The sequence below is a fragment of the Rutidosis leptorrhynchoides genome, chromosome 1, assembly GCF_046630445.1.
Source record: "Rutidosis leptorrhynchoides isolate AG116_Rl617_1_P2 chromosome 1, CSIRO_AGI_Rlap_v1, whole genome shotgun sequence".
NCBI classification, from domain to species: domain Eukaryota; kingdom Viridiplantae; phylum Streptophyta; class Magnoliopsida; order Asterales; family Asteraceae; genus Rutidosis; species Rutidosis leptorrhynchoides.
In genome coordinates, this window is record NC_092333.1 from 590,770,044 (window position 1) to 590,797,479 (window position 27,436).

At 32.4% G+C, this 27,436-nt stretch overlaps 1 protein-coding gene across 1 annotated transcript; it reads left to right on the forward strand.

The window, feature by feature from the left end:
* Positions 1 to 15,949: 15,949 nt before the first annotated feature.
* Positions 15,950 to 20,463, forward strand: LOC139883386 (transcription factor bHLH68-like). The gene is made up of 9 exons (XM_071867570.1): positions 15,950 to 16,407; positions 16,618 to 16,969; positions 17,333 to 17,407; positions 17,671 to 17,736; positions 18,732 to 18,797; positions 19,185 to 19,244; positions 19,396 to 19,443; positions 19,577 to 19,624; positions 19,953 to 20,463. Exons 1-9 carry the CDS (start codon positions 16,157 to 16,159, stop codon positions 20,088 to 20,090), a joined length of 1,104 nt encoding a protein of 367 aa, XP_071723671.1. The 5' UTR covers positions 15,950 to 16,156; the 3' UTR covers positions 20,091 to 20,463.
* Positions 20,464 to 27,436: the final 6,973 nt, after the last annotated feature.

A 27,436-nucleotide genomic window follows, 5' to 3' on the forward strand; every position in this document is an offset into this window, starting at 1 on the left:
TACTTCTTGAAAAGTTAGCCCAACCAATAAACAGGAGTCATAAGCACTTATCAGAATGATTATAGGAGAATATGTGTTACCAATTGTACGTCAAAGTTTTTATTGAGTTTACTTGTTTGTTCAAACATTCCCAAAATGAGAAATAATATACGTCGAAGTTTTTATTAAGTTTACTTGTTTGTTCAAACATTCCCAAAATGAGAATATGTGATTGGTTCTCATGATTAAAAAAGTTTTAAAAAAAATGTGCAACAAACTTGTTTCTTAACCAATCACATGTCAGTTCTACACCCAATTTATATGTATAAGAGCCACATATTCTCCAATATATATATATATATATATATATATATATATATATAGTAGAGGGATCGAATGAGAACTTTTTTTATGTGAGAACCCTGAGAACTCGAAATTCGAGCAAAAATTTTTGGCGGACGAACAATTTGGGCTGAGGTCGAACAATTTTGTTAGATGCAACAAAATTGATTTATTCTACATTCACACCCATTATTAAAATCCATTCTATTTCATCTTTCTCGAATACTCCATGTACTCGACTAAACATAATTCCATTTCTTACTCAAAATCAAACCATATCCACAAATTAATTTCTTTATTATCTTCGACAATAACCATGGTCTCAATTTGTGCCCTAACCCCCAATTTATTTACAATTCATCATATACGTACTCAACTGGGAGTAATTTTCTGGAAGGAAATAGACTACTCAATTAATTGTAACAATACATATGTGACGACCCGGAAATTTCTGACCAAATTTAAACTTTATCTTTAAATGATTTAATGTTTTCGACACGATAAGCAAAGTCTGTAATGTTGAGTCTCAAGTTTTGGAACTATATTCATATAATCAATTATTCTTTGACTGTTCTCGAAGATTCACGAACAATATATATATATATAACTTAATGTGCATATATATATATATATATATATATATATATATATATATATATATATATATATATATATATATATATATATATATATATATATATATATATATATATATATGATTTCAAGTTATTTAGTAAACGATAGTAACATTCGATTATTGATTCGATTGATATTTAGATAAGTTAATTAAAACGTTTAAGATGAACCAGTAAAACACTAATTTGCTACAGTACCCGAAAAGCTACAGTGTTTTCGAAAATCACTATTTGCTACAGTAAAAAAACTTTGCTACAGTAAAACACTATTTCAAAATAAAAATGTATATATGTATATGTATATGTATATACTACGAGACGATGATTTATAGAAGCAAATAACCAAAACACTTAATTGATTAAAGCTACACTTCGAGTGACATAGTTTATCAATGATTAAGTTTAATTTTTGATAAAGGTACACGTCGCGTAACGAAAAGTACTAGTTTTCTAATCGTACGAAAATGCATTCGAGAAACCGGAAGCAGGACATAAGTCGAACGTAAACGTACAAGACATCAGAACCAAGATTACAAGTTAACTAGGCACGAGAATATAATATAATATAATATATAATTAATTAATTTAAATTATATATATTATATTAATTTAATATTATGTCGACGAGGAAAATAACAAAAATCATGTGAGCTAGAAAAGGACCCCATGCGATCGCATGGGAATCCCTCTACCAAGCCATGCGATCGCATGGCACATGGATTCAGCAAAAGTCCTATAAATGCTCCAGTTTTTACCGAATGTTTTACACTCTTTCAATATCTCTGCTCTCTCTATATATAATTATATTTGTATTATTATTATTATTATAATAATTATTATTATTATTATTATTAAGATTAATATTATTATTAATCTTATAGTCCGGAGTATTATTAATTAGTATTATACATAAAATACTACGACGAGGTCATGAGCATGTCACTTTCAAAACAAGTTTTCAAACGGGTTTAAGCTAAGGAAACTATGGGTTATAACTATGGAGATTATGGGTAATGTTCATGGGTATTATTCGCAAGTCTAACCTAGTGTTTATCATCTCCGTTGCGTCTACGTACTTTCCTGCAATATTAAATCACAATATTGATACGTGAGCATTCATATCTTATCTTTTATATATTAATAGTGTATACATGTCTAGTGCTCGAGTATATATGTTTATGCATGCTAGTATGCTAAATTTCATCGTTAAACAGTTTATGATAAATCACGAATTAAATACATATATTACTAATAAAAGGTATATGATATGCATGTTTTTGGAAAGCTGGCGAAAAATCAATAACTTTTCATTTAGATATCGTATGATTTCGATGAACGAATTAAAAGATATGATCAACTAAATTATGATTGACGTTAATTGAAATTGCTTTTGAATCTGCAATTAATATTTAAACAACTTGTTTATAAGATTGATAAATTGAATTTTTAAATATTACCAGCGGAGTAAATGAATTCTTATATAAGGCACGTCTCGTTTTGTTGAACAATTGTCCAAATTGATTGTTTTATCATATTTTAAAGCCTTATAAAAACTATAGTTTAATTTTACAAAAATTAGGAAACTATGTGAAATGTTAAAATGTTTCGATTGCCATGATCATTCAACTATTGTATTGAGTCAAATTGACTTTTTGAAATGACTTTTGATAACTTTTGTATGTCGATCTCGAGCATTAGGATTGTGATACACTATGACCTGACCTAGCTTGATAAACAATTATTGACCAACATATGTTCTCTAGGTTGAGATCTACGGTTATTTGGTATTTCAAGTTTCGGTCACATTTCGGTGAACGACTTTATGTGCTGCTAAGGTGAGTTTCATTTGCTCCCTTTTTAATTGCTTTTGCAATCTATATTTTTGGGCTGAGAATACATGCACTTTATTTTGAACGCAATGGATACAAGTACATACTTAATTCTACACTGAGTTTGAACCGAAAATCCCTTAGCTTTGGTAACTAGTAACTGCCGGTTATAAGAACTGATGGGTGCGAGTAGTTGTATATGGATCCATAGGGCTTGACATCCCCGTCTGTTCCAGGTTTAGAAACCCTAGCCTGAACTATTAAACAGACGTATGCTATTTGAGTTTAGTACACGTTGGTTTGTGTGTATTGTACATGTTGGTTGCATGTATGTTAAAACAGGGGTACTTATTATAACGTTAAAGCTTAGTTACCAGGGTGCTCAATCTTGTAGAATATTTTGATAAACGTTTCTGGATGAAACAACTGAAATCTTGTGATCCACCTTTATGTACAGATTATGCAAAACATTAAAACTATGAACTCACCAACTTTGTGTTGACACTTGTTAGCATGTTTATTCTCAGGTTCCCTAGAAGTCTTCCGCTGTTTGCTTATATGTTAGACAAGCTATGTGCATGGAGTCTTACATGGCATATTTTTCAAGAAAACGTTGCATTCACCAAATCATCACCATGTATTTTATTTTGACTGCATTATCAACGGAAGTACTATTGTAAACTATTATATTACGGTGATTGTCTATATGTAGAAATCATCAGATGTCGAAAACCTTTGATTTAAATATTCATTTATGGTGTGCCTTTTTAAAAGAATGCAATATTTACAAAACGTATCATATAGAGGTCAAATACCTCGTATTGAAATCGATGAATGACGTGTTCGTCCATATGGATTTGGAGCGATCGTCACAACATACGAGTAAGTTTATTGTTTCGGCTTTAAGATCTCCAATTTCTTCTGCAATTGCTACCAACCACAAGTAATTTAATTACACTGATTCGTGTATCAAAGGAGATACCTTGTATACAGAGATTAAACATAAAAAGGTATTTGCTAACTCCTAATTAATGAAGAAATTGGTGAAGTGAATATGGGTTTGTTGTGGTCTTTAAGTTCCCTCAGGCCTCCAAGAAGAAATTATTGTGGTAATTGATTTTGATTTTGTTATTTTTTAAAGATGCATCTCTGTGCAGCTATGTTTCTACATGAGGTCGAACAAAAAAAATGCGTTGTTCGAACAAAAAATGCTTTTGTTCGAACAAAAAATACTTTTGTTCGAACAAAAAGAGATCAATTCGAACAATAAAAGCTCAATTCGAACAAAATTGGATGAAATCAAACATGTTCTACAACTTTTTGTTCTACAGCGTTTTGTTCTAAAAAAGGTGATTTCATATGCATCTATTTTTTTGTTCGACTATACTAAAAATTGCTCAATTTGAACAAATAATGTTTGTAGAACAGGAGCGTAGAACTAGAATGTAGAATAGAGGTGATTTCATATGCATATGCAATTTTTTTCGACCCATAATGAAAATTGTTCGGACGCCAAAAAATTTTGTTCGACTACCTAGTTCTCAGGGTTCTCACGATTGTGGAGTTCTCACCGGATCCTCTCCCTATATATATATATATATATATATATATATATATATATATATATATATATATATATATATATATATATATATATATATATATATATATATATATATATATATATATATATATGTAAGACCCTAATCTTCATTGTACAGCAGTGTAAATAGAGTACATAAAGTGTGGGAATGATTGTGCAGTTGAACAGAAGTCAGAAGCTGAGCTGAGCTTAGTGCGCTCAGCGCACACCTAAGAGTGCGCGTGGCGCACTCTCTACTGTAGCCGGATTCAGCTCTTTTATTCAGATATTTTGATGGGTATTTTGGTAATTTCACTTGTGGACGAGTTGGAGGCCAGTAGGTCAGTTTGTGGAGTATCATTCACTCCATTTTCAACAACCTTATCTTCTTCACTTTAATTTTAGAGAGAGTGTGTGATTTCTTGTGTGAGAAAGCTTAAATCCAAGAGGAAGAAGTTGTTCTCGGGCCAAAGTGCGGGTATTAAAGGCGTTCATCTACTCACTAGCTACGTTGTGGTTGTAGTGGTAAGCTTTAATCTTGATTTCCTTACTTTGATTTTGTGTAGGGTTAGGGTTTGGGTAAATGAAGAACATAAAACCCACATTTGTTGATTTTGGGTGTTTTTGGGTAAGATTGAGTCATGAAGACTCAATGGTAACTAACCTAGGGTTTCTAAGTGTTAATTGATGATTATGAGTCCAAATTGGTTAGTTAATTACTATCACACCTAGTTAATTGGGAAATAGGTGTTAGTTGGGTTAGTGGATGACCCAAAAAGGGTGTGTGATCTTGAAATGGGTCAAAATGACACTTGAATGGTGAGTGAGTTGGTTGACCAACTTGATTGTGTGATTGATTTGTATGCCTAATGTAATAGGTACGTCGCGTTGAAGGTTACGAGTTTGATTTCTCACCAAGGCATTAAGGTGAGTGGAATAATTATATATGTGCGTATATAGTGTATTTGCTTGCGGGCTTGTGGTTAGTGTTATCCGGGCGTGTGGATTCACTATAGTGTTATCCGGGCGTGTGGATTCACTACTCTTTTGTGCGATGGGGACCACGTGTGCGTGAAGGGTGGTTCGGTAAGTGTGGACGTCCACCTTGGGGTTAGTTCATACTAACGATCATTGTGCGAGTACCAACGGTCATTGTGCGAGTACCGTTCCCTTGTGTGTGTTATGGTTAACCATGGTCAATGTGTTGTAGCGTAAGCATATTATATTGTTTGAGTTATATATACGCTATTGTTGTGCTAGCTTGGGGTATGGAAGTCTATTAGCCTTGTACTTAAGATGATAAGCTAATTGTGTTGCTAGTACGTATGCGGTATGTGTGTAAGTGATTGCAAGTAGGTATATTATATATGTGTGTATGTAATTATTGCATTCACTAAGCTTTGCTTACCCTCTCGTTGTTTATCTTTTATAGGCTTCGGCGTTGATAAGGGTAAGGGCATTCGATTGGATTAGAGATCCCGTTTGGTTGTTAGGGGACGCTTTTGGGATGTAAATGCTTTTGGAGTTTGACCGAGATTTGGGTAGTTTAACCCCAAACACCATGCTTGTAGTGTCGTTTGGAAATTAAACTCTTATGGTCGAACTTGTATTCTTTTGAACGAAACTCGTAAAACGGCCGATGTGGGCCCCGTTTCGTAAAACTTATATTATGATTGAAATGTGTTAGTTTTACTTATATGAACATATTGTGAAAAACGTTTCGTCTAAATATGTCGGGAAGTGGGAGATCTTTAATCGAAATTGGACGTTTTTGGACAGAAGCTGATGGGGGACTGTGCGCGCCGCGCACCCCAAGGTGGTGTGCGTGGTGCACTCCACTGTTTAAAAAAAATATTTATTTCGCGCGATCGGTTGGTAACTGGTTTGGGTTGTTACAAGTGGTATCAGAGCATGGTCTAAGGGATTTAGGCGACTTGAGATAGGTGTCTAGACTTAGACTTATTTGTGTATGCGCTTTATGCAGGACTTGTAGGAGACGGGTCGGACCGGGAGTTGACTAGTGCTTAGGTTTATTTGAATTAACCGTGCACTAACTGTTTTGTGTTGTTTTAGCAAATCATCAAGCGAGATAGACGTTGTACTAGCGAATTAATGTGACGTGATCGCGTAACAATGATTAGCTACCATTGTTACGGGTTTAAATCGTGTCAAACAAGCGATGTACGACGATTGTTGAGCAAGATGGGGTAGTGTGGTGTATATGTATATACAAATGTGTTAAGTCCTTTCGTTTCGTTGCTTAATTTACTTCGTTTTATAGAATGAAGATGAGAAATAGACACGACACTAATGACGGAAGAACGAGTGAGGACGTTGAACTCACGGCCAAGGTTGAGGCCATCTTTAAAAGGCTAAAAAAGTATTTTCTTGACGATGTTCGAAAGGTTTTCCAAGAGTCGATTGATGGGCAAGTAACCAAAATGATAAATGAGCGAATGAATGCTGCGATCAAGGACGCATTAGAAGCTAGAAACATTCATCCTCGTGGTGAAGGGAGTGATGGTAACGGTGGGAATGGAAGGCGGGACTTCCATTACAAAAATTTCAAGGATGCTCAACCCCCGATGTTTAATGGGGTACGAGATCCGTTGAAAAGCACATGTTGGATTTCCGATATCGAGGGAGCTTTCCGTACCGCGGAGTGTCCTCCCGAGAAGAAGGTGAGGTATGGTTCTAGTATGTTGCGGGAAGAAGCTAAGTTGTGGTGGGATGATAAAATCAACTTATATGGTGAGGAGCAATGTATGAGTTTGACGTGAGAAGAGTTTAAGAAGGAATTTTTCAAAGAATACCGAACTTCTTCCGATCTTGATAGAATCCTGGACGAGTTGCACAATTTGCAACAAGGTTCAATGGACTTGGTTACTCTCAAGTCTACCTTCTTGGCAAAGACTCATTTTTGTCTGGAATATGTTGGTGACGACCACAAGCTAATGAAAGATTTCTACCGTACCATGAATAATGAGTATAAGGGTAAGATTATTCGAGGAGCGGCTAAGTCTTTTGAATAGTTATTTGAATTAGCTCGGGGTTTTGAGCCGGAAGTTCCAAGACAAAGTGATTTCTCCTTTTCTAAGAGAAAATTCGAAGGTTCGAGCCAATCGAACTTTTCAAGCAAGAGGAACAAGAAAGGCTCCGAGAGTGTTGGTGGTGTAAAGAAGGGTGGTTCTAAAGAGTTCAACCCTCAGTGTTATAATTATGGGCAATACGGTCATCTATCCCGTGATTGCACGAACCCGGCAATGACAAAGTTCACTTGTTTTAATTGTAACAAAGAAGGACATAGGAAGTCGGAGTGTCCCGAGTTGCGGGGTGATCATGTGAAGAAGGTGGAGAAAGCGGCGGGTACGGCTAGGGGACGCAATTACTTGATGACCAATGATGAGGCCAAGCAATCCAACGAAGTTGTCTCAGGTACTTTTATGGTTAACTCAAATCCGGCAAGGATTCTATTTGATAGCGGTGCAAATTTGTCGTTTGTGTCTCCAAAATTTGTGCCTAGACTTAATAGACCATTAGCTAAGTTAAGTTGTCCGGTAGAAGTCGAAATAGCGGACGGCAAGACGGTGCTAGTGGTTGATGTGTGTAAAAATTGTGATGTCGTTTTTGGTGCCGAAAACTTTAAGATTGATCTTATTCCGATGACCTTGGGTGATTTCGATATCGTTTTTGGTATGGATTGGCTCGATCATAATAGAGCCGATATTGCATGCCATGAAAAATTTATTCGTGTGAAGACCCCAAGTGGGGGAGAGTTAATTATTCATTGTGATAAACGAAGAAGACTTGTGCCGATATGCACTTTTGCACGGGCACGCCGTTTCCTTGTTAGTGGTGGCATGGCTTTTCTTGCCCATGTTGTTGATACTCGTGATGAGCCACCACCCATTCGTGAAATTCCGGTAGTTAGTGAATTCGAAGACGTTTTTCCGGACGAGTTACCTGGTGTTCCGACGAAAAGACAAGTTGAATTTTGCATTGAGTTGGTTCTGGGAGCTACTCCCATTGCTAAAACTCCTTATCGTTTAGCGCCGATGGAAATGCAAGAGTTGTTAAATCAAACCCAAGAGCTACTTGAAAAGGGTTTTATCCGACCGAGTGCTTCGCCTTGGGGCGCTCCGATTTTGTTCGTGAAGAAGAAGGATGGTAGTATGCGGATGTGCATTGATTATCGGGAGTTGAACAAAGTGACGATCAAGAATCGTTATCCATTGCCTAGGATTGATGATTTGTTTGACCAACTCCAAGGTGCAACGTATTTCTCTAAAATCGACCTATGGTCCGGCTATCACCAAATGCGGGTCCGTGAGGAAGATATTGAGAAAACGGCTTTTCGAACGCGTTATCGGCATTTTGAGTTTGTAGTTATGCCTTTTGGTCTTACAAATGCACCGGCGGCATTCATGGATCTTATGAACCGAGTGTGCCAACCTATGTTGGACAAGTCAGTAATTGTGTTCATTGACGACATACTTGTCTATTCGAAGAGTATGAAAGAACATGAACTCCATTTGCGGTGTTTGTTAAAGACGTTGCGGAAGGATAAGTTGTATGCTAAATTCTCCAAATGTGAATTTTGGCTAAGGGAAGTTCAATTCCTTGGCCATATTGTGAACGAAAATGGTATTCAAGTAGATCCGGGGAAGATTGAGACGGTAAAGAGTTGGGGACGACCGACTACGCCTACGAAAATCCGAAGTTTCCTCGGATTGGCCGGTTATTATCTTCGGTTTATCCAAGACTTTTCTAAGATCGCTTCTCCATTGACAAAATTGAGGAGAAAGAACGCGAGGTTTAATTGGGAGAACGAGCAAGAAATTGCTTTTCAATTGTTAAAAGAGAAGTTATGTCAAGCTCCGGTGTTAGTATTGCCGGAAGGGGTAGAAGACTTGACGGTTTATTGTGATGCTTCTTTAAATGGGCTCGGGTGTGTTCTAATGCAAAGGGGTAAAGTCATCGCTTATGCCTCTCGACAATTAAAGGAACACGAAACGAGATATCCGACTCATGATCTTGAGTTGGCGGCGGTTGTTCATGCGTTGAAAATTTGGCGCCATTACTTGTATGGTATCAAGTGTACAATTTATTCGGATCACAAGAGTTTGAAACATCTTTTTGATCAAAGAGATTTGAATTATCGTCAACGTAGATGGATGGATGTGGTGAAAGACTACGATTGTGAAATACTTTATCATCCGGGAAAGGCGAATGTGGTCGCGGATGCATTAAGTCGAAATTTTCAACATCCGGCGATACGAGTAGGATCGTTACGTATGATTATTACTAACGATTTTCTTGAAAAACTTGGTGTGATTCAAATTGAAGCTTATGTTCACAACAAGCATGCGGAACGAATTATGGGGCAATCGGAATTCATTACTATGGGGTCGCGTGATTTGTTGTCTTTTCAAGGAAGAGTGTGGGTGCTTAAGATGGGGGATTATCGATGAGTGCTACTTGATGAAGCACATAAGTCAAAGTATTCCATTCATCCGGGCGCGACAAAAATGTATCTTGATTTGAGAAAGGATTATTGGTGGCCGGGCATGAAACGTGATGTTGTTAAGTATGTTGATCAATGTGTCACGTGTTTGCAAGTTAAAGCCGAACACCAAAAGCCGTATGGTAAGTTACAACCGTTAGAAATTCCGAAATGGAAATGGGAGCACATTACCATGGATTTCATTACAAAGTTACCAAAGACGGCGAGAACCTAATTTGACTCGATTTGGGTAATAGTTGATCGATTAACGAAGAGTGCCTTGTTTCTTCCCATTCGGGAAGCGATATCGTCGGAGACCTTGGCTAAATTGTTTATCAAGGAGGTAGTCACTCGACATGGGGTTCCTATATCTATTATTTCGGATCGAGATACCCGTTTCACATCTCGGTTTTGGGAAAAGTTTCATGAAGATATGGGCACACAATTGAAATTGAGCACGGCGTATCATCCTCAAACGGACGGTCAAACCGAACGTACGAATCAAACTTTGGAGGATATGTTACGGGCTTGCATTATCGATTTTGGTGGTAGTTGGGATGAGCATTTGCCTTTGGTGGAATTCTCGTACAATAATAGTCATCATACTAGTATCGGGATGCCACTTTACGAGATGCTTTATGGTCGGAGGTGTCGAACTCCGATTTTTTGGGGTGAAATTGGTCAAAAAGAAATCGGGAGTACCGATTTGGTCTTAGAAATGAATAGTAAGATTGATATAACTCGGGATCATTTGAAAAAGGCGCAAGATAGACAAAAGTCGTATGCCGACAAGCGTAGACGAATGATCGAATTTCAAGAAGGTGACATGGTGATGCTTAAGGTTTCGCCATGGAAAGGTATTATTCGGTTTCGAAAACGAGGAAAGTTAGCTCCTCGGTTTATTGGTCCTTTTAAAATTCTAGCTCGTGTTGGTGAAGTTGCGTATCGATTGGAATTACCCGAAGAGCTTGCGGGGATCCATAATACATTTCATGTTTCACATCTCCGTAAGTGTCTTGCGGATGATTCTTCTTGGGTGCCGTTAGACGAGATTGAGCTAAACAATAAGTTAGAATATATTGAGGAGCCGATTGCCATACTTGATGAGAAGGTCAAAAGGTTGAGAAATAAAGAATTGAGAACTTATAAAGTTCAATGGCGTCGTTGTATAGGTTCCGAGTTTACTTGGGAGCCTGAAGAGTTTGTGTTAGTTTATCTTCCCTCTTGTCATGCGGCTTGGATCGCGAGGACGCGCTCCGATTCAAGTGGGGGAGAGTTGTAAGACCCTAATCTTCATTGTACAACAGTGTAAATAGAGTACATAAAGCGTGGGAATGATTGTGCAGTTGAACAGAAGTCAGAAGCTGAGCTGGGCTTAGTGCGCTCAGTGCACACCTAAGAGTGCGTGTGGCGCACTCTCTACTGTAGCCGAATTCAGCTCTTTTATTCAGATATTTTGATGGGTATTTTGGTAACTTCACTTGTGGACGAGTTGGAGGCCAGTAGGTCAGTTTGTGGAGTATTATTCACTCCATTTTCAACAACCTTATCTTCTTCACTTTAATTTTAGAGAGAGTGTGTGATTTCTTGTGTGAGAAAGCTTAAATCCAAGAGAAAGAAGTTGTTCTCGGGCCAAAGTGCGGGTATTAAAGTCGTTCATCTACTCACTAGCTACGTTGTGGTTGTAGTGGTAAGCTTTAATCTTGATTTCCTTACTTTGATTTTGTGTAGGGTAAGGGTTTGGGTAAATGAAGAACATAAAACCCACATTTGTTGATTTTGGGTGTTTTTGGGTAAGATTGAGTCATGAAGACTCAGTGGTAACTAACCTAGGGTTTCAAAGTGTTAATTGATGATTATGAGTCCAAATTGGTTAGTTAATTACTAGCACACCTAGTTAATTGGGAAATGGGTGTTAGTTGGGTTAGTGGATGACCCAAAAAGGGTGTGTGATCTTGAAATGGGTCAAAATGACACTTGAATGGTGAGTGAGTTGGTTGACCAACTTGATTGTGTGATTGATTTGTATGCCTAATGTAATAGGTACGTCGTGTTGAAGGTTACGAGTTTGATTTCTCACCAAGGCGTTAAGGTGAGTGGAATAATTATATATGTGCGTATATAGTGTATTTGCTTGCGGGCTAGTGGTTAGTGTTATCCGGGCGTGTGGATTCACTACTCTTTTGCGCGATGGGGACCACGTGTGCGTGAAGGGTGGTTCGGTAAGTGCGGACGTCCACCTTGGGGTTAGTTCATACTAACGGTCATTGTGCGAGTACCAACGGTCATTGTGCGAGTACCGTTCCCTTGTGTCTGTGTTATGGTTAACCATGGTCAATGTCTTGTAGCGTAAGCATATTATATTGTTCGAGTTATATATATTCTATTGTTGTGCTAGCTTGGGGTATGGAAGTCTATTAGCCTTGTACTCAAGATGATAAGCTAATTGTGTTGCTAGTACGTATGCGGTATGTGTGTAAGTGATTGCAAGTAGGTATATTATATATGTGTGTATGTAATTATTGCATTCACTAAGCTTTGCTTACCCTCTCGTTGTTTATCTTTTACAGGCTCCGGCGTTGATAAGGGTAAGGGCATTCGATTGGATTAGAGATCCCGTTTGGTTGTTAGGGGACGCTTTTGGGATGCAAATGCTTTTGGAGTTTGACCGAGATTTGGGTAGTTTAACCCCAAACACCATGCTCGTAGTGTCGTTTGGAAATTAAACTCTTATGGTCGAACTTGTATTCTTTTGAACGAAACTCGTAAAACGGCCGATGTGGGTCCCGTTTCGTAAAACTTATATTATGATTGAAATGTGTTAGTTTTACTTATATGAACATATTGTGAAAAGCGTTTCGTCTAAATATGTCGGGAAGTGGGAGATCTTTAATCGAAATTGGACGATTTTGGACAGAAGCTGATGGGGGCCTGTGCGCGCCGCGCACCCCAAGGTGGTGCGCGTGGCGCACTCCACTGTTTAAAAAAAATATATTTATTTCGCGCGATCGGTTGGTAACTGGTTTGGGTTGTTACAATATATATATATATATATATATATATATATATATATATATATAGTGGTAGAATCAAGAGGGAAGTAACCAATCGGGGGGAAGCGGGGGGAAGCAAAAACTTTGTTTTTTTTTCGTTTTTTGAAAAAACTTTGTTCACGAACATTATAGATGAGATGAAACTATGAACATTTAGTAGAGACACTTTGTGATAAATGTTTTTATTTTGGCGGGAAAACGCTCGAAGAAGTAATATATAACAATTATCGTGTTTTTCGAGCGTATGTTGAGGTTTTAGCTATTGGAGTTTAGATATTAGAGTTTAGATATTAGGGTTTATAGGGTTTAGATATTATGGTTTAGAAATTTAGGGTTTAGGGTTTAGATTTAAGGTTTAGATTTAGGATTTAGATTGAGTTTTTAACAAGAACGGTTTAGAGTTTAGGGTTTAGGGTTTAGAGTTTAGGGTTTAGGGTTTAGGGTTTAGGGTTTGGTGTTTTGGATTTATGGAATAAACCCAAAACACCAAACCCTAAACCCTAAACCCTAAACTCTAACTCGGGGTAAATTTTACTTCACAAAACATGAAGAAAAAAAAAAACGTTCATATTCTTCACGAACAATATTATCTTGAATGTTATTTTTGTCGATCGTTTTTCCGCCTAAATAATAACATTCATCACGAAGTGTCTCTTCTAAATGTTCATATTTTTGTGTGATCTTGATGCCGGGAAAAAAAATTCCCAAAAAAACGAAAAAACAAAAATTTGCTTCCCCCGATTGGTTATTTCCTCATTGATTCTGCCCATATATATATATATATATATATATATATATATATATATATATATATATATATAGATCGACGAGACTACACACACACAAAAATGTCAAATATTAAACATTACAAGTATTTACATTGTTTATTCATTTAGGTCAATGAATTTACTATATTACAATATTATGGTTAATTAATAAGCTAGCTTATACATTATACATATGTCACTCAGTTAATCGATTACTAGTTTGACTTTTTGTTTAACATGCATGTTTGACTTTCTTTTTTTTTAATTTTTTTTTTTTTTGAAAGGCAATGTTAGTTGTTAGTTGTTAGACTCGAACCTGGGTCACTCTCGAATCCATGAAACATGGATACCAATGAAGCAATGCCTCATTGGCAGTTTTTTTTTTTTTTTTTTTTTTTTTTTAATAATCAGCGAGACATTACTAATTACTCCTAGTAAAGCGACATGTCGCGGATTAATACTATGAAATACGGAGAATGAATGTTTATGTGTACGCCTTATGTAACATACCTCACAATTTACTAACCAAACATATCTAAATTTTAACTAATAATTACGGTGAGAAACATTAAATAGTCGAACACATCAAAAAATTATAGTAATAGAGTCACAATTTATTTGTATAGTTGCACCTTATATAATCATATATACTCACAAACGCATTTTATTTTTTATTTTTGTACTACTAGAGATCGTAATAGATCAAAACGATTAATCCAATTAGCTATGTGTGTCAAATTAGGGCTGAACCGGCCTGTAACTTGCATTTCCATATGAGATTTTATAAATGGAAAATGACTCAAAAAGGTAACATAAGTTACTCAATTTGACAATCAAGGTAACTCCCAATTTGACTATGCCCAAAAAAGATTACAATTAAATTGTGCTCGCAAAAATGATTCCGTGTTCAAATTTTTAAAAATTGAACTAATATTCAATAAACACAAAATCTAAAATCACGAATTACTTCAAATTGAGACTTGAAATAGATTCCTAGAGCTTCGATTATCATTTTTTGTGAAGCAACTAGATCCAAAACATCATAAAAAACAACGAATCGAGATGAGCAAGTCGTTTGAACAAGTCGACTTGTTAATCTCGATTCGTTGTTTTTTATATTGTTTTGGATCTAGTTGATTCACAAAAAATGATAATCGAAGTCCTAGGAATCTGTTCCAAGTCTCAATTTGAAATAATTCGTGATTTTAGATTTTGTGTTCATTGATATTACCTCAATTTTTAAAAAAATTGAACACGCAATCCTTTTTACGAGCAAAAATAAAATTGCAATCTTTTTTTAGCTTAGCCAAATTGTGGGTTACCTTATTGTTAAATTGGGTAACTTATGTTACATTTTCGGGTCATTTGCCTTTTTTATCTATAGTTAATATTAAAATTCTATAATGATGATGTTATTATTAGGTTAATTCCTTTGTTAAAAAAAATAAAAAAAAAAAAAGAAAAAAATCTAAGCATGGTGGGTGATGTTATTAATCTATTTAATTTTGAATTAAAATTGAATCTTATTAATTAATTATTATTATTAAATCTTATTAATAATTATTTTAATTATTAAACTTAAATAATTTTGAATTATTTTAATTAATTATTTTGAATTGACTACAAGAAGGTATAAAAGCTAGGCAGAAGGAAACCGATTTTAAATTTATATTTTAATTTACAATTTTAAAATTAAATGACAACCAATATTATCTCTTATAATTGGATGTAGAATGTTTAATATGCACTTTAGGTGTTTGATGAAATGTTCAGCTGAGAGTATTAATAATAATTTAATATGACGACTCGGTGTGATATGATCATATGACATATAAAATTCAGTTATATTTATATTATCGTTAAGTCAAAACTAGTTAACTCGATGATCAATATCGTGTTTATAGGATGTTTAATTTGTATATGGTTCCTCTTTTATTAATCCTTTTCTTCTTAAATTGAGATAAATCTAGTGTATTCTAGGGTTACTATAGAAGGGTACAACTAATATATATCATTCCGTTTTATTTCTAGGAGTATTATTTTTATTTTTATTTTTATTTTTACTTAGCACTCCTTTTTTCGGCTGCCTTACTTTGATGATAAAGCAAAAGCAAACAAAAAAGTAAAAACATGTAAAAATAAAAAAGAGAAAGCTAATAAAGAAAGGAGAGATTGATAGAAAGGAGGATACAAAGAGAAAAAAGGTTTTCTCAATACTCCATCATTCAAATACAACTCTCTCTCTCTCTCTCTCTCTCTCTCTCTCTCTCTCTCTCTCTCTCTCACTACTTCATCTAAGTCTTGGAACACCTCTCAAAGTTTCTACAAAGACAAAGGTGTTACCTTTGGAGAGATTCAAGGAAGAAAAAAAAAAGTTGAGAGAAAATATAAAAAGCAAAGAAGAGAAAGTTTATCTTTTGAATGTTTGTTTAATTATTTCTCTTTGACTCTTAATTAAGAGGAGAAATGAATAGAGGAAATGTGTTACAAAGTTCACCCGTGCAACAAATGCTAGCCGGCGGCCCAAGCGGTTGGTGGAACATGATGGCTACCCCTAAGCCGCCTTCTTCCTCACCACCTCCTCCTCAATCACCATTCTTCGCCACGTCGGCACAACCACACCTCTTTCCTCACCAATTTGCACCACCACCACCACCTTCACTATCTCAATGGCATGATAATCAAGAGTTTCCCGATTCTTTAAGCCAATTACTCATGTAACTAAACCACTTTCTTGTATCAAGTTTTAGCTTATTAATATAATTTCAAAACAATTTATGTCTCAAAATTAAGCTAGGCTACATGTGTTTAGTTTCTTTCAATTTGCATAACTAATTTTTTTTTTTTATAATAAAAACACACATACACATACACATGCATAGATTGGCTAATTAATACATTGATTTTTGTTGTATGAAATTGTATAGGAGTGGATTAGTGGGAGAAGACAAGTCAGCTTTAGCTCATATGCAACAAACTAAGAAATTAGAGAACTGGGAACAACAGCTTTTACATGATCATCAACAACATCACAACTCTTCAAATGTAAATTTCTTGTTAGAAACTTCTGTCAAGCAAGAGAACTCACGTAATTTCGGGCCATCTTACAGTCAAAGCGAATTTCATGGCGTAAAACCAAACAATTGGTCTAGTCAAATGATCCCAGTTTCGTCACCTAATTCTTGCATCTCAAGTTTGAGCAACAATATACTTGATTTCTCTACCACAATTAGTAACAAATTAGATGGAAAACGCCCTCGACAAGATCAATCATCTGAGGTAATTTATTTTAGAAAGACAATACTAACATATCACACGTTCATCTGAGTTTATGAACTTTTTTTAACAACATTATTTTATTGGGCTTGTACATGATTTAATAGCAAGAAGTACCTATTTTTTAGTTGGTCACATGTGTATCTTTTGACTTGGATTCTGACTTATTGGTGTTTATTTATGGCACAAGTACTACAACATTTAATTCATACAAGACCAAATAATTGTTCTTGGAAGTACATGAATTTGTAATTAATTTGATCATTTATTTTCTTTTATGAAAGATATCATATATCATATGATGAATTGATGATCACTAACTTTCTCAATTTTTTTTATCTATTTTTTCATAATATGAATATGAAGTGTAATAGCACTGCAACTGGTGGGGTATCTAAGAAGGCAAAGATTCAACCTTCTTCAAATCAAACTACCTTCAAGGTAATTTGTCTATTCTTAGATATTGATTTTTATTTTTTTCTTTGTTTTGGTAACACATTCACAAATACAGGAAGATGTAGTACTTTTTGGAAGATAACTATTGTCCTTCTTGATTGTCCATTTCTTTGGGCCATAATGATTCTTTACTTCATCTATTCTTATATCCACACAAAGAAAATAGCTAGATTTAATTTCTAATAATTATTGCAAAAATACAATTTGTTATTTTGATTCTTCTCTTTGTATGTGATGTTAAAAAACAGGTGAGGAAAGAAAAATTAGGGGACAGAATAACAGCACTTCACCAGCTTGTTTCTCCCTTTGGAAAGGTATAGACTAGTATCATATGCTCTAAACTTTCATATACAGTAGTTAAAAGCTATTGTCAAGTAATTAATTAACCTTAATAATTAGGTTAATTAATTCAGTTTCTTATAATTATGAAAGATTAACGCCAGAGAACCTGACAAAAATGAAAATGAACATGTGAGTGATATGACATAATTCTTATTGATTTTCAGAGTGTGAATCAATTATTGATATTCATGTCAACTAATATATGAATATAACATTAAATCTATTCTATGGAAAGCATTTCAATACAGGACAATATGTTACATGTACATTCTTTATATTTTCATATTTTATTTTTTTCTTCACTAAAAGAACCGTCCATATGTCATCCTTTAGTCATTTCGTATTCCATGTTCGCTTGCACGCTCTTCATTTCTATGCGTGAACAACATAAATAAAACATATAGATACACATATACACATAAATAAGGGTGGCATCCATTTTCTAAAAAGAAAAAAAAGATTAGTTTTAATGCAAGGGTTGTTTTTTCAAACTTCTTTACAGCACATTTTTATAAAGAAGAGTAAAGTAAATAAGCAATTATTTTTCACAACCTTTATTTTTAGTCTTTTTTTCTTTCTTGAAATAGCCATAGGAGTGAATAAAGCATGCATGGTTTTCTTTATGATCAACTTACGGTGGTTTCACCTTTGATAACTCTTTCATTGTCAAGTCATGTCATTATAGTTGGAACTTGGCTATAATATAATTTACTAATAGCAAATTCAAACATTTGGTAAATAAAAAGTGGTATACTTATATGTATGTTTTTATAGTATCTTTATAGTTTATAATTAAGTATATATTCATTATTATTTGGGAGATTTCTCACACACACTTTTTTGATCCTTACACACCAATTGAGTATTATTAGAAGAGTAAAAGGTTAAAATAGGTGTGTGAGGATCAAAAAAGTGTGTGTGAGAATCATCTCCCTTATTATTTTTTAAAAATTTTTATTGGTTGCAGACTGACACAGCTTCTGTACTGTTAGAAGCTATTGGTTACATAAGATTCCTACAGAGTCAAATTGAGGTAATTTATAATGCTACTTCACTTTCATCATCTTCATATATTCTTCTTCTACAGTACTTAATTCTTTTATTATTCATCTTTTACAAACTACCATGAGTCACAGTAGTCATGCCACAAACAAACACAACCACAGTAGCTAAAAAGCTACACTTCCTAATTATTCCTTCAACATTTTTTATAAGTATCTGGTGCCTCTTTACAATATTTAACTATATCATTCTTTTATATGTTGTTATTCAAAATCTAAAAAATTATTCCCTTTGTCCAAAATATATGTTATTCTTTTATTCTCAACTCTATATTGTTACAGCTTATGATTTACTATACATGTAGAAGCAATCTTAAAGCTCTGTAGTTTATAATTTTTGCGCTTGAATATTGTTTTAGGCCCTCAGCTTACCATACTTGAGCAATGGATCAGGAAACATGAGAAACCACCAACAATCAGTAAGTATAAATTCACATGGTAGTTGTAATTAATTAAGTGATATACTATTATATATATATATATATATATATATATATATATATATGTGTGTGTGTGTGTGTGTGTGTGTGTGTGTGTTAATTATTAGTTTATTTTTTTAATTATATATAGGTTCAACAAGGGGAGAGGAATTGTTTATTTCCTGAAGATCCTGGTCAGGTATATATTAACCTTTATGGTCTGATCAATAATATTCCACTTTTTATTCACATTTATTGAAGGAAAAAAAAAAAGCTGACACTTATTATTGTAATCAAGTTGTTAATTATAGCTAATCTTGTGCTTTAAACAGCTTCTGAATGATAGCAGCATGAAGAGGAAAGGGTCTGCTCTTGATCAGGTATATATTAATCTTTTGCTTATTAGTTCTACCTTTCTGGTCAAATTCTTTGACCATCAACAAATAACTTCCTGTATTTAATTTAATTTAACAATTATATTGAAATAAATGGGATTTTGTTATCAAAAAAATATAAGAGATGTCATTATATTAGATAGACATTACATGCATATAACCATATCAAAATAGCCTACTGGCCGAGAATCTGATTTTCTTACACGAGATCACTGGATCAAACCTCACTAGCAGCTACCATTTTATTGGTACGGTAAGTACTAATTTTCATGATTTAAATAATAAAACATGATTTAAATTATAAAAAATGCAGGATTTTCATGAAGAGCCACCAAAGAAGGATTTGAGGAGTAGAGGATTGTGTCTAGTACCGGTTTCATGTACAATGCATGTAGGGAGCGACAATGGGGCGGATTATTGGGCTCCCACTCTAAATGGAGGGTTTCGATGAACGGATCAACGTTTAGGTCTAACTAAATTTCACGAGGCTGGAGTTGTGTTTCGAACACACCATGATAAAGATCCATCAAGATATGAGATAACATCATTAGCAGTCACTCTGCTTAAAATATTTCCAAGGCTGATTGCTCATGATGCTATGCATGTTCTTGGTGATTTATATATGATCTTGTAACCACACAATCAGAACTTATTGTTGGGACTTTGATTGGATCTAATTAAAGTCTCTAAAACTATCTAGCTAATTTCATGCACTTTTTATTGTATTTTCTTTTCATTTCTATCGATCATCCTTTAGTTTGTATCATGTAGAATTTCAGGTTTATGATATTCTAGTATGATTAAGGGGTTTAAACACTTATTTAATGGCGTTGTTAAATTGCATATATCAATGTGTATTTATAGAAGTGATCACTACTTTTTCTTTTGGCTATAAGAATAATGCACATTACTATTAATATTTTTCTCTCAAATTAACTATACACTTACGAAAAATGACTACTTAATGTTGTTTAGTTCCCCATTTTACCCTTATTTATCTATCTTGGTCATTTATTTATTTAAAATATTCAGTCAAACTAACCTTGAATATATGATCACAAAATGCACATCATTCAAACATAATCGGACAAAAATTGTTGGGAGGTACCGATAATATTTTAGAGTAAAATTTTAGTTTCCTAACTATCTGCTAAAACTAACCTTGATCGGTACTTTTTCTGTCTTTAATTAGATCGCTCCCAATCATAACATATTTTTCCTTCAAGAGTCTGCTACATCAGCAGTTTTTCACAAAGACTAACTCAGAACTAAATACTTCCAACCATGATATACCTCCTTACCTTTTTGTAATTATTTTTTAATTAATTATATGATTTATATAAAAATAATACTTAACTTATATTTATCTAATTTCTTTTCTATAAAATAAAATTAATACTTAAGTAAATATAAATAAAACATTACATTAATAGAAAATTTAATAAGACATTAATAATAAAAATAACATTACAAATACGCTTACATAAAATGAAAATACGATTACATAAATAAATAAATAAATTCCTAAAACAAGAATTCATATTTTCCCAATCGTGTCATCCTCTCACGTATACTTCACGTAATTAAGCTCTAGAAAATATATTGTTAGGATACAACTCGATTCGTTCTGAGCGTTCCACAATTTTTCCGAGTATTTCATACCATTTTTTCATGTTTAAGATACACGAGTTCTTCTTCTTCATCATCAAACTATGCAAACTCTGATGCCTAGCTATCAACGCGTTTGTGACGACCCGGAAATTTCCGACCAAATTTAAACTAAATCTGTATATGATTTCGATACGATAAGCAAAGTATGAAAAGTTAAGTCACTAAATTTTTGGAACAGTTTACATAAAACCATTTGACCTTTGACTATCCCTGACGATTCACGAACAATTGTGTGTGAATATATATGTAAATATATATGTATAAATGTTATACATAAGTAATGTTAAATATATTGTAAATAATAGATATTAAAGATTCAATATATGATAGTTTGTAAATATGATATAATTAATAAATTGTATTATAGTAGTTATATTAAAATTATTATCATTATTTTCATGATTATTATTGTTAATATTAATATTAATTATTTATAGTATTAAGTCTAGTATAATATATATTTATAAAATTTAATATGTATAAGTTATTATATTATTAAGATCATTGATAATATTAATATTATTAATATAACTAGTAGTATTATTAATATCATTTATAAGACTATTAGTATCATCGTTATTATTAGTAATTAAATTTATTAAAAACTATCATTATGAATAATAATAATTTTATCATATTATTATTTATTAAACTCTTTATCAATAATATTATTATTACTAATAAAAGTTAGTATTAGTATTACCAACAATATTAATATAATTATACTAGTTAATTATAAAAATTAAGAATTTGATATTTAAAAACAAATATATAAATAAGATATATATATATATATATATATATATATATATATATATATATATATATATATATATAACACTTTTAAAAATACATATACTATCAAATGTATATACATACTGATATATATGTATAAATACGTATAAATATATATAAATTTCAGTTATGTAGATGGAGAAATACATATTTTCAGATATATAATTTTATAAATACAATATATACATAGATGAATCAAAAACTATTTTCACATCACAATCAAGCTATTGTAAATTTTGTTTTGTGTCTTCAATCCTGTATCAATCACGACTTAACAAAAACAACAATCCAAAATCTGTTTAGCGTCAATATCAGATTTTTATTTTTTTTTTTCTGTACGAACGAGTTAATCCCTGTCGATCATTAATCACCAAGAAACAAATTCTGAATTGAATATAAGTATTTCACAAATTCGTTTAGTAGTCATACAACCCTCAATTCACTTCAATTCATGATTTTAAATAAAAAATTATTAGAAATAAACTAAACGACCCTGTTCTTGACTCATTTTGCCAAAAACTAGATTAGGAATCAAATTCCAAAATTCTTAAATGTCATTTTGTTAGGATTCATTCACTCAAACTATCTGCAAATTCTCAAGGTCCAATTTTACATATCAAATCCAAATTTTCGAAGTCAAAGTTGTTGAACAAAAAGTCAAACGAAGGGTCTTTGATCAAATTCGAATTACCTGTTACAATTTGAGTTTAATTAATGATTTCATCAGTTTCTATGAAAGATTTAACATCTATTTCATGTTGGGTATGTAATCTAAAAAGGTCTAAATTGTTGAATCGATGTTGAGTTCATTAAATGTTTTTCACGACGGCTGTTATGATTTTATTTTATTTTTTCTTGTTCTGTTGATGCTTGAACGATCACAGCAGGCTAATTTAGTGTCCAATTCCAACTTTAAACTAATTTTTTGCTATTCGTTGTTATGATTTATGGGATGGGTGTCTGGTTGATCTAAAAGAAGGAGAAGGTAAAACAGAAAAACACGATAAATAAAATTATTTCACGATCTATAATAGAAAGACAGAAACAGATGGATGGTCATGGGTGTTTCGGGTTTAGCGAGTGGTCTCGGGTTCGATCCTTGCTTTGTGCAACTATTTTTTTAAAGGGCTTTTAAGGTAGCTTCTAATATAAAAAATTATTATTATTATTATTATTATTATTATTATTATTATTATTATTATTATTATTATTATTATTATTATTATTACTATTATTATTATTATTATTATTTTCATTCTTGTTATTATTAATTATGTTATTACTATGATAATTAGTGTTATCCCTAATATTAATATAATGAATGATATTACCATAAAAGTAAATAATATTATTATTCCCATCATTGTTACTATAATTGTTTGTTAGTATTGTGTATTATTAATTATTATCAATATCATTATTAATAACATGATTACTAAAATTATTATCATTAACATAGTTTATATTATTATCATTACTAGTATTATCAATAAGTATTATTATTATTATTTTTATCGATATTATTAATTAAATCAGATTATTAGTAATATAAGGATTACGAATTAATATTATAGAAGCTTTGGTAATTAGTTTAGAAATTTAACACTAAGCTTATGATTTTTATGACTATGGATATAAAAGTTTTAATGATATTGTTAGGATTATGGATATAGGAATCCTGAATATACATATTATTATGAAAATTATACAAATCATCATTATTTTCATTAATATTAATATTAGTAGTATTTTATAAGTATTATTATTATTATTATTATTATTATTATTATTATTATTATTATTATTATTATTATTATTATTATTATTATTATTGTTAACATAAGTATTATTAGTAATATTATCATTATTAGTATTATTAGTAAAACTATAGTAAATCGTTATTGTTATCAAAACTATCTTTTTAAACAAATGAATATTTTGTGCATAAAATATACTCATTACATATATTATAATTATATTAATATTTTACATAACTATATATATCAAATCTATTAATATTATTTATATAAATACTTACATATAACAAACTATTGATTTTTAGATATAACACTAAACAATTATATATATATAAATATGGATATACTAATATAACTATATAAATACTAATCATTTTAAATATATACACAAATTAAATATATATAATATATAAATCAGGATATAATAAAATAAATTTTGTTCAGTATGATTATATGTTTTAATATATATACAAATGATATAGGTTCGTGAATCCGAGGCCAACCCTGCATTGTTCAGTTTCGTCATATATATTTTTACTACAAAATACAGTATTGTGAGTTTCATTTGCTCCCTTTTTAAATGCTTTTGCAATATATATTTTTGGGACTGAGAATACATGCGCTGCTTTTATAAATGTTTTACGAAATAGACACAAATAATCGAAACTACATTCTATGGTTGAATTGTTATACCAGATATCGCCCTTGTTGAACTTGGTAGCCTAAGAATTAGTGTTTATTATAATTGCCACCAATTGACGCGAATCCTAAAGATAGATCTATGGGCTTTGACACGCCCCAGTCAGAGAATTTGAACTGCTTTAGTACTTCGATATTTATATATGGGGATATTCGAGATGCATTTTGTTAATGTCGGTTACCATGTGTTCAATCATATGAATGAATTTTAAACACTTGCGAGTGAATGATTATTGAATAAATGAAATCTTGTGGTCTATTAAAATGATGAAAATGATCGATTATGATAAACTAATGAACTCACCAACCTTTTGGTTGACACTTTAAAGCATGTTTATTCTCAGGTATGAAAGAAATCTTCCGCCGTGCATTTGTTCATTTTAGAGATATTACTTGGAGTCATTCATGACATATTTCAAAAGAAGTTGCATTCGAGTCATTGAGTTCATCAAGATTATTATTAAGTCAATTATGGTTGGATATATATTATGAAATGGTATGCATGCCGTCAACTTGCGATGCAAATAAAGATTGTCTTTTAAAAACGAATGCAATGTTTGTAAAATGTATCATATAGAGGTCAAGTACCTCGTGATGTAACCAAATATAATGTATTTGTCCAGATGGATTAGGACGGGTTGTTATAAGTAGTATCAGAGCGGTGGTCTTAGCAAACCAGGTCTTACATTAGTGTGTCTAACTGATAGTTGTTTAGATGCATTAGTGAGTCTGGACTTCGACCGTGTCTGCATGTCAAAAGTTTTGCTTATCATTTCGTGTCGAAAATTACATGCTTATCATTCTTAGTCTAGACACATCTTACTGCATTGATTGCATAAATAGTGTATAGACAAAATTCATATCTTAGCGTATCTACTAAATCATATTTTAGCGTATCTGTTACTGTAAACTTTACCTGACATATTTCGTAAAATCATCCGTAATCTACAAAATCTTTTGTTCTATATATATAGATATTCTATGCAATTAGAATACCATCCGATAGTCGAAAATCATTTCATATCGAAAAATCCTCTATTCAGTCGTATGAAATGGAACTCTCCACTAGTTCAAGTCCCTCGAATTCCGACATGGAGTCCCACTCAAGCTCCGAAAGCAGTGTGACCGGAATGGACCAACCAATCAGCCATCATCTATTCTGGATGAATTGGCGATGGGTTCGTAGTCTACTTAATCACTGAAGACAAGAAGAAGGTGATCCCTTCCACTCACCTTATTTCCCTCTCAACGAGGAACCTGAAGCACTTATCTGCGAACCTATCCAAAACACCATTTTCAGCCTCATTTCCAGAGTATCTCGTCACGATTATATACTATACCAAATTCTAGATCTTATTTATTCGCTCGTCCGAACCGACAATCAACCAGGTGTAATAGAAGAAGTCAACGAGCTTCGCGCCCGGGTAGTAGTTTTGGAGAATATGGTGCAAAGGTTACAAGCACCAGCAACAGCACCGGCAGCAACAGTACCACCAGCAACAACACCAACAGTACCATCACCACCACCACCAGCAACATCTGCATCCCACACCTCAACATCACAATCTGTACCTCGAGCATCAACATCGTACTTACCATAGATACCAAGGAGTACTAATAAGAATCAACGATGAAGTATTGATTCATAACTTCATTGAAGAACTATTAGGCGGCGATTATGTAATCTCTAAAGTCTTAGAGATTATTTATTTTAGCTCAAACCAAAAAGCAAATGAGATTAATATCATATTAACTCATAAATCCATGATTACATCTGAAGAAAATATACATGTATATATGTTTTCATAAGGATTGTAATTAAAAATTCTTTTGTACAAACTATTAATGGTGAAAATATTTTAACGGGTAGGTAATACCCGAGGAATATTTAGATTTCACATTAATAAGTTACAATGTACATTCTTCGAATCTGATTCAACAGTCATTTACTATCCTACTTATATCCACCGATATATGTATTCGTTCACCACAGAATAACCATTTTCATTCAATTTCATATTTGGATTTTGACTTATCAAAATCCAACAAGTGGCATAATGAAGAAAACATTGGACAAAATAAAATTTGTTAGAAACAAACAAATTAACTATGAGAAATTCTGTTAAGAATACACGCTAACAAAGTCCTAGATAACTGTTCTTAGCTAACTGATAATTCCTTATTACATTTATTTCGCAATTTAATTATCGCAATTTAAATTCTCGCAATTTTATTTATTGTCATTTAATTTCTGTTATTTATTTTACGCACTTTAAATATCGGGACACGTATACAAGGTTTTGACATATCATATCGACGCATTTATATATATTATTTGGAACAACCATAGACACTCTATATGCAGTAATGTTCGAGTAAGCTATACAGGGTTGAGGTTAATTCTACAATAATATATATACTTTGAGTTGTGATCGAGTCTGAGACATATATATACAATGTGACAACCCGTAAATTTCCGGCAAAATTTAAACAAAAATCTTTATATGATTTCATTTAACCTCGACTAATTCCGACGATTCACGAACAATTATTTGTAACTAATTACGCATTAATTTGATATATTAATATTATTATTATTAATATCCTTTTTAAACAAGATATCAATAATTAATATCTTTATTATCAGTATTGTTATTATGAAAAAAAATATTGACAAATATTCTTGGAAAAGTAGTAAATCAATTTGTTTATTTAAAAAAAATACATAAAAAAATCCTTAAAATAAATGATTTTTTTCTAATAAAATAAATAAATAAATTACTTTTTTATTAAAAATTATAATGGAAAACTACTTTTATTATTTTATTTTGTGCATTATCCCATGACCTAACATTTAATACTTTTGAATTTTAAA

Coding starts and splice junctions, on each gene's coding strand:
- LOC139883386 (XM_071867570.1), top strand. CDS start 16,157: ATGAATAGAGGAAATGTGTTACAAAGTTCACCCGTGCAACAAATGCTA. Junction 18,798..19,184: donor TCCTACAGAGTCAAATTGAG/GTAATTTATAAT, acceptor ATATTGTTTTAG/GCCCTCAGCTTACCATACTT. Junction 19,625..19,952: donor AAGGGTCTGCTCTTGATCAG/GTATATATTAAT, acceptor TAAAAAATGCAG/GATTTTCATGAAGAGCCACC.